At 38.7% G+C, this 14,402-nt stretch overlaps 1 protein-coding gene across 2 annotated transcripts in view; it reads right to left on the bottom strand.

The window, feature by feature from the left end:
* The window catches only part of plcb1l (phospholipase C beta 1-like), a 323,575-nt gene that overhangs the window by 31,435 nt on the left and 277,738 nt on the right, over positions 1–14,402 (bottom strand). For both annotated transcript variants that reach the window (XM_061901028.1, XM_061901029.1), the window contains 12 exons: positions 12,816–12,886; positions 10,242–10,338; positions 10,040–10,124; positions 7,899–8,023; positions 7,680–7,834; positions 6,073–6,337; positions 5,901–6,005; positions 5,706–5,821; positions 2,326–2,461; positions 2,082–2,135; positions 765–984; positions 494–662 (listed from right to left, as the gene is read on the bottom strand). In XM_061901028.1, the coding sequence (XP_061757012.1) occupies positions 494–662; positions 765–984; positions 2,082–2,135; positions 2,326–2,461; positions 5,706–5,821; positions 5,901–6,005; positions 6,073–6,337; positions 7,680–7,834; positions 7,899–8,023; positions 10,040–10,124; positions 10,242–10,338; positions 12,816–12,886 (1,598 nt within the window). The remainder of the gene's footprint in view (positions 1–493; positions 663–764; positions 985–2,081; positions 2,136–2,325; positions 2,462–5,705; positions 5,822–5,900; positions 6,006–6,072; positions 6,338–7,679; positions 7,835–7,898; positions 8,024–10,039; positions 10,125–10,241; positions 10,339–12,815; positions 12,887–14,402) is intronic.

The raw sequence follows: 14,402 nt of genomic DNA, 5'->3' as shown, positions 1-14,402 counted from the left end.
ATTTGTGTCAACAGCCGAATGGATTTTGAGTTTGTAATGCTTAAGAATGTGATAGGACACTAATCTGTGCTAACTGAAAAACATGAACAACAGCTCAGAGAGTACACGGCCTTTTCTGATGCGGGTCCCAAACTCTGGAACGAGCTCCCTCACCATGGGACACAGGCCCTTTCTTAGGCTACTTTTAAGACCCTTCTTAAAACCCATTCTGAACTATTTTTAACTTTTGAACCGCCTTTTATCGGATTGTTCTTTAGATAATGTGTTTTTTTATCTGATCTTTTGTTTAAAATACTTTACTTCTACTTTAAATGATTTGTTTTAGTCTGTCCTTTCACTGTAATTTTCAGTTTTTATTAGTTTTTTTTGTTTTTAGTGTACAGCCCTTTGTTTTATTAACTGTGGTTGTTTTTAAAGGGCTTTATGAATAAAGTTGGTATGGTATGGTATGGTACATAAATTGAAAAGAAAGTATGAAATACATTTTATGGACCTGCTTAATGTGTTCCCTCTTCTGGTACTTCTCGCTGTAGTACTGCTCCTGGCGCAGCGTGAGGAGCTGCTGCTGCTGCTGCTCCTTCAACTCCGACACATGCAGGCTGCAGTCCTGGTCCAGCTCGCTCAGCTCCCGGTCCAGCGCGGACAATGACTGCTCTGACCGGCTGGATGGACACATTCGTAAATAAAACATACTTTTAGTGTACTGATACGCCAACAAAACTCACAGTTTTCATGGGTATGAAGAGTTAAGGAGCGCCACCTACCTTTTCTTACCATCTCGTTTGTGGCTCTTCTGCAGGGCCGAGCGGCGCCGCTGGTGCTGACTCTGGAGCTCAGAGGCGCGGGCCGTGTGCTCTTTAATAAGTTCACCGGTCTTGCGGTGATGTTTGCGCACCAGCTCCTTCATCTCCTTGTACTGCTTTCGCTGCTCACGCACAAAGCCTTTCTGCTGCTTCAGCTCCTCCACAGTCTGAGCTTCCAGTTCTAAACAAACAATGACAGCAAAACAAAAGTGTATGTATAATCAATGTCCACTCCTGATTAACATTTTAAGATCGGTTGACAAATTGAAAGATTTTACATTTTTCACTGTTGGATCGTAAAGGGCACCTATTATGCAAGACCAACTTTTCTTACCTATTGGTACCTGTTTTTGTCTATTTGGGATCTGCTTAAGTTCTGAAAATTTGACATCAAACCATGAAGGCATGACGGGGATATTTCGAAAACAATCTTGCCTTCCTTCATATGAGCTGTTTGGAATTTGACAAACTTGTGACGTTTTTCTTCACATGTGATGTCAGCGGCTATCTCCATTTATGGTACTTACATATAAAGAGCTTTGTGCAGGTCTGCCATTATAGTCCGATGTTGTAGTTAATAAGCTTCTTCTTTTTCTCTATCCTCTTGTAGTGAGGCAAACTGGCTCAGCTGTTGCAAACTCTTTATTCAAATACAAGGTAACATATACTGTAGGTCTTACTTATATCTGTCAGAGTCAATATGTCAGTGCTAAAAAGCACAACATGGCGTACCGCCCACAAAATGGAGCATCAGATGGTCAGAAAGCCGCTGTAAAACATAATCTAGGCAAAATGTATGACCCCTTTGGAAGGTTTTAAGTAGTGCTTCAAAATGCAATAAGAAGACATAGGAGTGAGACAACAAAAACATTTTGAAAAAGCAATTTATTGCAAACAAGCATTAACTAAAAAAGGCTGTCCCCTGATCAAAATCCAATTAACAAGATTTGGGGATTGATGGCAAGGGAAGTTTACAAAATGATCAGTTCCAGACAGCGGATGTCCTCCGTGCAGCCCTCGATCATTACCACCAAGCATACTCAAACCAAATTTTGAGGTGGTTAACTATTGATCATCTGATGAACAGACTATTTCAGTTCATTGGTTGTTTGCATGTTGTGACTTACTCCATTTTTTTGTCTCACTTCTATTTCTTTTTTTGCATTTTGAATCACTACTTAGAGAGCCGTCTCAAGATCCAACAGTGCAACATGTACAATCTTGCAATTTTTCAACAGGTCAGGAGTGTACAGTATATTGCAGGTGTCTAAGCCTTACCTGTGAGCACGCTCTGGATGATGTCCTCCGTCTTCACTGCAGGTTTGAGAGGGCCTGGACAGAAGAAAACATGTAACTTGGAGTATTTGCTTACTCTGAATGTAACAAACAGTAACATTCAAAAGTTTACACACACTTGCCGATGCTAATGAATGATAAACTATCTCAATACTAGAAGTATTACTAGTATTAGTACTAGTATTAATGACACAAAATAGTGACTATGCATGTTTCATGGAAGTACCTGCAGATTGAGGCTGATGGCCGACCAGCGACGGAGGTTTTGGGGCAATGGGGTTGAGGCTCAGTCCATTCTCTGCAGGCAACACAACTCTCAGGTCCAACTTAGAGTCTAACGGGGGGTCGCTGCCAGCCTCCACCTGTAAATTACATCAAGGCACAATCAAACCAGCAAAAAACTCAATTTATTGGTTAAGTGGAAAACTTGCAAACAAAGGAGAGTTTACTTCGTTTTAAACTGTCCCTTTAAAAAAGCTTGGATTACATTACAACAATGAAGAAAACTTTCCTCCAGTGGTCTTTGACAAATATTCTGATATGTTTGAGTGTTCCAGAACACTCTGTAGACACAGCGCCTGTAACCAACTCTCTGCAATGACATCCTCCGCACGTATGTGAATCCATCCAAGTGACTTATTTCCTCCCCTCACTTTATTTATACCCCAACGCTGAGCTCTGCCCTTTTAGAGCAATCATGCTTACTTGGAGACGGTTGCCATGGCCACAGACGGTAAGGCGGATCTTATGTCAGAACGCCAGATCAGTTAAATGGACACCTAATTGAGGAATCATTCTCAGCCTTTCAATTTTATTTTGAAAAGTGATGTTTACATGATTGTGTTTATTTTAGCACATACTGCAGTATATACAGTATGTGCTTTTATTTTGAAAACTAGCAGTTATAGTTTGTCTTGATGCAACCAAATAGGAAGGTTGCATATGACGTCACATCCGTTTTTCTTCTTCGCGGCTTAATTCACACGATGGTCAAGCAGCGTGAGCATAGCGTTAAAACAAGTGAGAGTGAGTTGAGTTTGATAGGAAAAATCTGTATTGCTGTTCTGTTCTGGGGTGTTACAGTCATTCAAATAGAGAGATAGGAAATAGCTTTCAGAGTCTCAAAAGAAGTGGTTCATAACGGTAATAAAGTGAGGAAAAAATTAAAGTGCGTCGAAGAAATGGCTCTTAAAAATATCACTTTCATCATCTTGTGGAAGACAATCGAACCACTTGTGTTTGTAGCAATCACTTTGTAAAATGTTTATTTTAACATTTGATTTGTTTGAGAAACTTTCTGTGATGCAATCAAGTTTATTCTCTACTATGTTAGTGTTTGATAGCAGAACTACACGTAAAGAAAGAACAATAGATCGCATTAGCTTGTGTCCTTTTGCCTAAATCTGCTCAGTGGCCTAGTGGTTAGAGTGTCCGCCCTGAGATGGGTAGGTCGTGAGTTCAAATCCCGGCCGAGTAATACCAAAGACTATAAAAATGTGACCCATTACCTCCCTGCTTTGGCACTCAGCATCAAGGGTTGAAATTTGGGGTTAAATCAACAAAATGATTCCCGGGCACAGCCACCGCTGCTGCTCACTGCTCCCCTCCCCTCCCAGGGGGTGAGGGTGATGGGTCAAATGGAGACGATAATAACACCACACCTAGTGTGTGTGTGACACTCATAGGTACTTTAACTTTAAATCTCTTGTAGGACCTCGATGTTGCTAGCAAACATTGCTGAACAACAGGGAAATCTATAGCTAAATAATGAGACAACATTTCTTCACATCATAAAAACAACTGCAGACATGAATATTGGATGAGACTAATATTTTTTGCAGGAATTCAACTTCCAACACACTTATCCTTATTCTCATTAGTGTCACAAAGGATAAGTCCTACTTTGTCTTTCACAGATTAATGCTTAATTTGTGGACCCCTCGGATGTAAAGACAAGTGCCTCCAATCTTTTCTTCTCTAAATACCGTAAGTGTCAAGGGAAGTGAGGTAGCAATAACCTCTTGGTTTAAATCTTTTTTTTTTTAAATATTTTTCTTAAGAGTGCAAAAATTCATTCCATCCCATTTTAAAAATGTTTTTTATGATCGCTTTTATATTTGCCTCGAAACCTTTCAAAATAAGTCTAAATCTGCATGGATTATGGTAAATAAACAGTTGCCTAATGTTGTTTAGACCATCGCCTGAAACCCAGAAGTGCCCAGATGTGCCTCTAGGTCACGTGATTACAACCCACGAAGTGTGGAGATAAAGTTTTATTTAGAAAAGTAGTCTAATGCAACTAATTTTAGTGAATGTTGCAGTATATACATGCTTTTGTTTGGAAAAAAATGTTTGTTACGTGTAGTCGAGATGCATTCGATCAGCATTTAGTGCAGTTTGTAAGTCATTTTATTGAGAAAAATACAGTTTACACTGTTTGTTACTGATTACTGTGCAGTGTAAAATGTAATTGTTTTGTTTTTTAAAAAAAAAACAGTGTCGAATGCAACTAATTTAGTGCAGCATGTAAGTGTTTTTATTTTGAATACTACTTACACAGTAATTATGCAACCAACCAGCAAGTAGTGGAGTATATAAGTAATTTTATTTTGAAAAAGTTTGAAATTACACGTTGTCGAGACACAACTGAGTAGTCTAAAGGTTAGACGTTTTTATTCTGAAATACAGTGTAAGGCATGATCAATTTTAGCATATCGTGCAGTATGCAAGTGCTTTCATTTTGAATTAGTCCATACACAGTGCGTGGTGCAGTATATAAGTGCTTTTATTTTGGAAGTTATTATTCCAGGTTATCTTAACTCAAATGAGTAGTGTGAAGATCGCAATGTTTTATTTTTGAAAAGCAGCGTTGACTACCACCCATTACAGCATGCAAGTGCATTTATTTTTAACTAATCCTTACACAGTAAAATTGTACCAAACAGCATGTAGTGCAGTATATAGGTAATTTCATTTTGAGAAAGTTTGTAGTTACAGACTGTCTAGCCACACCCGAGTAATGTGAAGGTTTGAAGGATTTTGTTTTTGAAAAGCAGTGTTGAAAGAAATCCATTTTAGCAGTGTAGAGGGGCTTTTATTTTGAATTAGTCTTTACACAGTCAAGACACAACCAAACAGTGTATTGCAGTATATATGTGGATTTTATTTAAGATAATACATACAGGTTTTCTATACACAACTGAGTAATGTGAACTTCGGAAGGTTTTATTTTGAAAAGCGGTGTTAGATGCAACCAATTTTAGATTATAGTGCAGTTTGCAAGTGCTTTTATTTTGAATTAGTCTTTACACAGTCGAGACACAAGTGCTTTTATTTTGAAAGATAGTAGTTACAGGTTGTATAGATGCAACGGAGTAGTGTGACGTTTGGAAGGTTTTACTTTCAAAATTAGATGCAACCAATTTTAGCATGTAGTGCAGCACACAGACGCTTTTATTTTGTTCTTAACAGTTTGACTAGATGCACCTGCTTAGCGTGAAGTTTGGAAAATTAGATTTAATTTTGAAAAACAATATTGAAGTGTATAATTGTTTGTCAAACTCCCTGTTTGTAAATCATCTTCCCACACAAATACTGTACACTCACCTCTTTATCGGCCTCCTCGTCTCCGCCCTCTTCCAGGGTGAGCGCCGCAAGCTGATTGGCTCTCTGCTCCATCAGGTTGACGTAGCGTATGGGGTTGGACAAAGCCTCAATGACGTCTGGCAGTGGAAGACAAAGACGATGAGTTTGTGTTAGTTTTGTAATCTGCCTGAAAAGATCTGGGGAGTGCTAGGTCACCTGCGAATGTGTCCGGGACGTAATCTTTGACTTCCACGTAGACGAAGAGTGCGGGCAACATGAGCGACTGGTTCTTCTCATTCCTTAGGTTGATGTAATGATAGCCTGCAATAAAGGTGAGAAGACATCATGACATGTTTCCATCTTTGAAAGGATAAGACCGGCGCGTCACCTGGACGAATGGCCGACACAGGGATGATTCGGTGTCCGATGAACTTTCCTCCCTCTTCGAACACGGCGATCCTCAAAGACGCCAACGTGGGGAGGACCACCTTCTTGAAGACGATGGCCTCCTCTTCCCAGACGGGGTTGACCCCGTTGCTCTGAGACGTTTTAGTCTTGAAGGCCTTCCTCTTGGTGTCCACGGGCAGTCCGAACATGTCGATCTCGACGTAGGTGCCCACTTTTTTATCTGAGAGGAACTGACCCGAGATGATCTGGAGGGAAAAGGAAAGCTTTGATGGACTAGTACTAGTTTCTCGGTTTTGAGTCTCAGGAATGAATTGGCTTCACATTGTTTCTCACAAGGAAAATTGCTTCAGTTTCTGTACAATTTGGTATTCGTTGAACCTTCTGGAATGGATTACTAACAAAAATCGAGGTACCAGTGAACTGTTTGCCACTCAGGGGCTTCGGAGGCGGTGGGTTCTGGGGCAGGATCGTTGCCCCGTCGACTCATGTATGTGTATGTTTATATACGTATATATGTGTGTTTTTGTATATATGTAATTAAAGTTTTTAATTTGTTTTTCTTTTTTGTTGGGGGCTGGTGTCGGCCTAGAAGCTTGCTTGCCCCGCAAGGGTCGGCAACCCGGTTGCCTCGGCCGACACCAGCCTCTGGGTCCTGCAGCTGGCTGGCCTGCCTGCGTGGAGCTGCTGGTGGTGCATTGTTCCCTAGGCATCGCACCTGCTGTTTTGGGTTGGACTTTCTGTGTGACTGGGGCCGTACGTCTGCTCCCGCACATTCTGGGAGACAGATATACTGTATATACAAACACACATACATACAGTAAATACGCACATACATTAGGTACATATGCAAACACATTCATACATACATTAACACACTCGGTACATACATCCCAAGCAAATTCACTGTACAAACCATACAGTGAATTTGCGTAAGTGTAACTGTACATACACATGCACACGTACATACATACACACATGCATATAATCATGTTTCATCAAACATAAAATGGGTTAAAACACGACACATTGCTAAAACTCCACATATTTTTACCATAACAATCTAAAAGGTTGACGAGTCCTATTCTCTTTCTTCACCTTTCTTTATCTGTTTTCTTTTGTAATTATTATTATTACTTATTAAGTGTTATTTCTATTGATATTTGCATTGCTCATTTTGTAGTGCAATAATGTTCATTGTCATTTTTGTGTTATTACTATCTACTTCATTAACTGGTTCTTTGATAAAAATGTTGGTATATTAGTATATATCCTATTCGCTGATGTTGTTCTGTTTTTGTTAATGTTGTTGTCTCTCTCTGTCTTATCCTCCCCTTCTCCCAGCAATGTCCCCCTCTGTCTTCCTTTCTATCTTTCTTTCTATCCCCTCCGGCTCTAGTCCGGCTGCACCAAACATATCCATTGAATAAAGTCAAATACAAATAAGGCAACAAGAGATTTATCTCACTTATATTTTGTAAAGCAAATCTCTACAGCATGTATGGGCATCTACATCAACAATATTATTTGACCGAGTGGCTGGACAGGGCATGTACAAAAACAACAACTATTGTCGTAGCGTGCACATACTTTCACAGAGAGCGTGTTTGCTACAATTCCGTCGACAGTGTTCTCGGTGAACGGATCAAAGTGCTTGTCCGGCCGCCTCATAAACTCCGGTTTGAGCCGAAATCCGCTCTTGCCGTTGTACTCATACATGCCCAGGTTGAGCTGCATGGACAGATCTGTGAAAAAAGCATACATTATATTGTTATTCTTCCATATCTAAGATGACATTGACCTTCTTACCAATGGTCTGAAAGTTGAGCGCCACCAGCTGACAGCCGGCGTTCCAGAAGAGCTGAGGGTTGTAGTTTGACGAATCCACCCGGGTGCCTTTAGGGTAAATCCTGCTTAGCTGCAATTTGTTGTATCTGACGCAATCAGGCTAAGGATGACACTGCTCTACAGCTACACTGCGTTAGCTGACCTATAACTTGCGGAGCCATGGGAGTCCAGCTGAAGTGTTGCAAAATATATTAGAACTTCATCACAATTGAAGACAGAGACACTATTTTTGGCCTATGTCCATGTCTTAAGTAGCGTTACAAACACACAAAATTTGAATGCAATCGAAATAAAATTGAAACCTGTGTTCTGTATACTAGAAAATATCGGAAAGTTTTTGCGATTTATTGAAATTGTATGCAAATGCTATGAAAAATGGAATCTAGCGCCGTTTAGCTGTATTTAACGTAAATTAAAATAAATAATTATGTTATTACGACCTGTGAGGCAACTTTTTTTTTACGTTAAATTGTAGCGCTGAGATGCTTTACTTAGCTAAAATGACATTGACTATGTTCACAAAGCAGGAAATAATGACTATTTACTTTTTTTATTAAATGAAAACTTTTCATATACCCGTAGTTGTTTACGTTCCAAAAATGCAATGTCTGATAAAAACTGATTGATAGTGCCCCAGTCAATATGTGTCTGTCATATTAGACACATATCGGATTTATGACCAGATACAAAAGGAGAATTGTATTTGTACTGTTCACACTGCGGTTATACGGTACACGGGTACTGATAAAGTATTATTGAGTTAAAACGATACTATACTGCCTTTGAAAAATACTGGTACTTTTTTCCCCCGCTTTAGTGTGGCGGTGACGTCAGCACGCACACACAAATTGCATAAAGCAGAAACAGAATGAGGAAGAATGGAATAAATGGCAATTTTACTGGATAATAAAGAGGGTGCGTGATGCGCTATATGGAGGTATTTGGCTTCAAAATGATCGATAAAGGTGTCACATAAAACATGGTGGCAATGCAGTATTGCTACCTTTGCTTCAAACTTAGGTAAACATGACAAATATCAAACTTGGGTAAACATAACAAATATTCAGATCTGCACAAAGAGTTTTAGAGTGGCAGGAAATGTAGTTAACTAGCTTCCCTGCTGTGCACATGTAGGCGTGCACACAGCTGGTTGGCTCGTTGACAATTATTAGCCAGTCCAAACCGCCCACGTAGCGTGAACTTATGCAAGCGAAATGATTGAATTTTGTTAGAAATTCATACTATTTTTGTTTTATCTTTAACAATGTGTGTTCTACTTGCATGTTACATGTCGTATCTGTATAGTTTTAGCCATGGTATTGTTTTTAGTATTTACTAATTGTCTTATTTGTCTTCAAGCAGAGACCAAGAGTGGCAACCATTAATCATGAAACATTTATTACAATGTCCGTAAAGCTTTCTATTATATTCTAACCAAAACCTAGATTATGGCAGGCTTCATGCAATATGTAAAATAGTGAATTGTTCCTTGAGTGCAAGACAAAAAGGACAATGTGTTCAATGCCTTTTAATTTCAATCTTATAAAATGATTCTAAAAGTATCGATATACTATACATTTTGGTACCAGTACCAAAATATAGGTATTGGGACAACCCAGGTTCATACTGAAATGAAAAAATCTGTCCCATGTCACACCTGGGCAAAAAAAATAGGAATTGACCTGCAGTGTGAACATAGTTAAAGAGCTAATCAGACTAAGGACTACAATGCTAATACTATAGTCGAGGAAGTTGTACAAGTAAGTTTTGCATTGTCTGATATTTCTATATGGAAATTTTAAATAAATCAGTAATAATAATAAAAAAATATATATATACATATTTATTCTAGAACAATATAAACATTTATGTTTAGCTGGATAAAATAAAACAATTGTAACACAATAATTTAAAAATATATCTGTAAGTGTTTGGACTGACACATTGCATAATGCCAAAACGAAACAAAGAAGAGAGCGTTTTAAAGCGTAATGACATCATATTTACATTTGTTGCACTGACAGCAGCATTATCTTGGGCATTGGTCCGCCATCACCATATACAGTATATAGAAGTTCCATCATCATTAACAAGAAAGATACTCCACAAATTCCACAGGCGATTTTGTCAGCTGCTCCAATGCTTTGGTCTCCACAAAAGAAGACATCTGGTAACTGCGACTGGTCTCTGAAAAGTACAAAACAAAAAAAAAATGTAGGCGTTAATGTTTACTCAAATTGTTTTAATGGGTACAAAACATCCTTAAACCAGAGTAACTTGCAAATAAACAACTAATTAGTGTACTTTTGGAAGCCTCAAAGCTGTTAAACTTGACAGGCTGGATGTAGATGACGAGGTTGGACATTTCTTCTGTGGCGAACGCCTCACTGCCCGCCGTGCCCTGCAACACACACATGCAAACAATTAAACACATTACAAAATAAGCAAAAATCATAAATGCATGCCTTCAATCCAAATCTTTGAAGAATGATGGCAGAAATATTAGAAGCAAAGGCTTTTAGGTGAGCAAAAGGCATTTTATCTTACATTAAATGTCCACTAGAGGCCGCTGTCTTCCAGTTGACCCCAGACTAGTATAAACAGAGTATGGCCAACTAAACAACAGGCGCCATATTTGCTACCAACGATGTGTGCGGCTTTGCCCGGATGAATGCAATTACTTGTATTCCATGACATGACTTCATCCTGGAAGTGAAAACCAGTGGTGGTCAACCAAGTCAAGATGGCTGTTTTGCAGCAAGCAGCACAGGAAATATTTCACTACACAAGGGTTTTGATTGATTGATTGAAACTTTTATTAGTAGATTGCACAGTACAGTACATAATCCGTACAATTGACCAATAACCACTAGATAGTAACACCCGAATAAGTGTTTCAACTTGTCGAGGTCCACTTTGATCAATTCATGGTAAAGTGCATGAACTAGGAGCCTAGCTCTTTCTGCAAAAAGCAAATCCATCCATCCATACATTGTCTACCGCTTATTCCCTTTGGGGTTGCGGAGGGCGCTGGTGCTTATCTCAGCTATACTCGGACGGAAGGCGGAGTACACCCTGGACAAGTCACCACCTTATCGCAGGGCGCAAAAAGCAAATACGAGCAAAAGAAAATCAAACTATGCGATGGAATAGATCCCTATACTTTATCAAAAAAGATTTGTCGAGTGATATCTATTGTGCTCCAGACGTCATTCTACACAACAAAACAGAAGAAAATTTGAAAAAGCATGGAGGTCTATAAATTCTTTGAGTGTGGCTGAGTCAAGGAAGTTGGTATGAGGATTCTCCCGGATGAATATGCAAATATTTTTGTGCTCATGATTCAACTTTGCGTCTATTGTTTTTTAATTGCTGTTGCACGTGCCGTTTAAGAATAGGATGTTTTCCCCCCGTCTTTATCAAAATATAACTATAGATGTCAACATTGTGTATGTGTTGAAAGCTTCATTTATGATTGTTGCCTTTGGTAAAAGCTTAACTCTTTTAGGTATTGCTCACATTTGTTTTTTTTTATTTAGACTTGCCGAGTTGGTGCTTTCCGAAACACTCGTAGCAAAAATGTGTCTTAAGAAATACAAATGACATCAAGGTAATACTTAAATGGGAAAAACTAAGAATAGAACAGAATAGAATAGAATAGATCTTTATTGTCATTGTACATTGTACAACGAAATTGCAAGCAAACCCATTAGTGCAAATTTGTAGATGAAACATAAAGACATTGGTACTAACATACGAAATAAATAAACAATAAAACATAAATACCAAGCACACAGCTCACATGCACAGTCATTCTTATTTATGCCTTGATTGTGTTCAGCGACACTATTGCTCTCGGGTAGAAAGTGTTATTGAACCTCTTTGTCCGGCATTTTATCACCTGTATCTACTGCCCGAGGGCAGTAGTTCAAAAAGTTTATGTCTGGGAGAGATGGGTCCCTTATGATGTTTTGGGCCTTTCTGAGGCATCTGGCAAAGTACAGTTCATCTAGAGAGATAGAGAGCAGCCAGTGATCTTAATGGCAGTGTTTATGACCCTCTGAAGTGCATTTCTCTCTGCCTTGGACTGGAGTGCGTGATCCTTTTTTCAAGTTGTTTTGTAAAATCTTACACTCTTTCTCTCTTCTTGATTACCTCTCGAGGAACTCTGAAGAAAGTTTATCCTTTTTGCGATTTGAACAGTTCGTAGAACCACATTTGGCTTTTCCGGAACAAAAGCTAAATGTCGCCTTTCACCAAATAAAAACAGACGCAGGCTTTGCCACCACACATATTTAAAAAGTGGGACGTAAGCCAGACGTGACATCATTTAAAACCAAGCAAAAGCTGTCGTTTTGACGTTTGTTTTTCAGACAAAATAGACCAAAATAATATGTCTACATATAGGTCAAAACATTCTCCAGCTCCTGAACTTACAATAAAATATACTTTCCTACTTGTTTTAGTTTTACTGAGATTCAAAGATAGTCTGTTTTTGTCAAACCGTCTCTTTAATTTTTTTCTGTTATTACCTGTACTAGCTCCTGTGTTCTCTTCTGAACAAAACGCAAACATTGGCCTGGCACAAGAAGCTGTAATCGGTGGCTCTCCAGAGTTGACGGCAAACTTTCACTTCTCATACCTGTCCTTTCTCCGGGTTGTGAAGAAAGGGATTTAAAAACTTTCAACAATTCTCACTGGCGGAGCAGCCCCATGCTGCACAACAGGGCATTTTTACACACTGGAAAATTGACCAAATTAGAAGTCATGGCGCACTGTAGTCATGTAAGTGCCTTTTGACCAATCATTGAGGAGGTCGCCTGAAACCGAGTTTGCCATAATCTCCTTATACACGACTGATTAACCCCATTAACCCACCTCGTCCATGGATCCTTTTTTGCAGTCATCATCATCGTCATCTTCATCCTCGCTTTCTGCCTCCACCTCACCTTGAAAATGAGACAAACGTGTGTGCTTAGATAAAATATAAAAAAAAGAACACTTTGAAAAAAACAAAAAGTCCTAACAATGTTAATACAGATAACAGATAAACTTAATACATGAAAGAGGGGGTTTGACAAACAACGACTATCCTAGAATATAAGAATACTATGAGGATATTATAGTATTCAGTAAAAGCAGAAAAAGAAAGTCAAACAAATACAAATAGGCGAATATGGGGAAATAATTACAAAAGTATGCTTCATTCATTAACAATGTTACAGAAGAGGTCAGTTAGAATAATACATAATGTTTGATGTAGAGAACACTCAAACCCTTTATTTGTTACATCAAAAATATCGAAATTAATGGATTTGGTGAATTTGCATGTAGCAGAAAATCATGTACAAAGCAAACTTTAACCTGCTACCCAAGAATGTACAATTACTCTCAACAAAAGAGAAATATAACCTGAGGGGAACATGTATGTTAAAACATTTGTATGCACGTACAACACTTAAAACCTTTAGTATATCATCAGTATGTGGAAGTAAATTATGGATTAAGCAAAGAAGTCAAAGTACTAATATGATCCAGTTAAAAAAAAACTGTTCAAACTCAAAATGTTTACAAAGTAAAAACAATCCACATATATTTCTTGAACCTGATTGAAAATTTAGACATCATTTACCACATTCTTGGGACGGTGTAGCTCGGTTAGTAGAGTGGCCGTGCCAGCAACTCGAGGGTTCCAGGTTCGATCCCCACTTCTGCCATCCGAGTAACTGCCGTTGTGTCCTTGGGCAAAACACTTTACCCACCTGCTCCCAGTGCCATCCACACTGGCTTAAAAATTCAACTTAGATATTGGTTTTACAATGTAAAGCGCTTTGAGTCACCAGAGAAATGTGCTATATAAATTGAATTCACTTAATTTTCTCAGCAAATTATGTAAATTATTAATGATATATGGGAATTATATTTATGTGTGTGAATTATATTTATATAGCGCTTTTCTCGAGTGACTCAAAGAGCTTTTAGATAGTTAAACTTAATATCTAAGTTACATTTAAACCAGTGTGGGTGGCACTGGGAGCAGGTGGGTAAAGTGTCTTGCCTAAGGACACAACGGCAGTAACTAGGATGGCGGAAGTGGGGATCGAACCTGGAACCCTCAAGTGGCTGGCACGGCCGCTCTATCAACCGAGCTATACCACCCCCATGAGACCTTTACTCATTATATATTTAATTCACTTCTATTTAAATATGTGTTTACATGTATTTATTTCAATATAGGAAGTTAACAAATGTTGAAATGTGACACTGTAAACATACTACATTGTAATTCAATGTATTTTCCAAATAAACCAATACAAAGGCCAAGCGGTAGAGAATGAATGGATGGATGGATGGAATGATCATAATCATCCTAAAATAAAGACAACATTCTATTAGTTTACATGGGAACTTTTAGAATGCCTCTTCAGCTTTTAGTACGTAATGACATCACTGCTGCCCGGCGAC

This window comes from Nerophis ophidion, linkage group LG05 (genome assembly GCF_033978795.1).
Source record: "Nerophis ophidion isolate RoL-2023_Sa linkage group LG05, RoL_Noph_v1.0, whole genome shotgun sequence".
Lineage (NCBI taxonomy): Eukaryota > Metazoa > Chordata > Actinopteri > Syngnathiformes > Syngnathidae > Nerophis > Nerophis ophidion.
The sequence above is the reverse complement of the archived record's forward strand: the minus strand, read 5'-3'. Positions and strand labels throughout refer to the sequence as shown.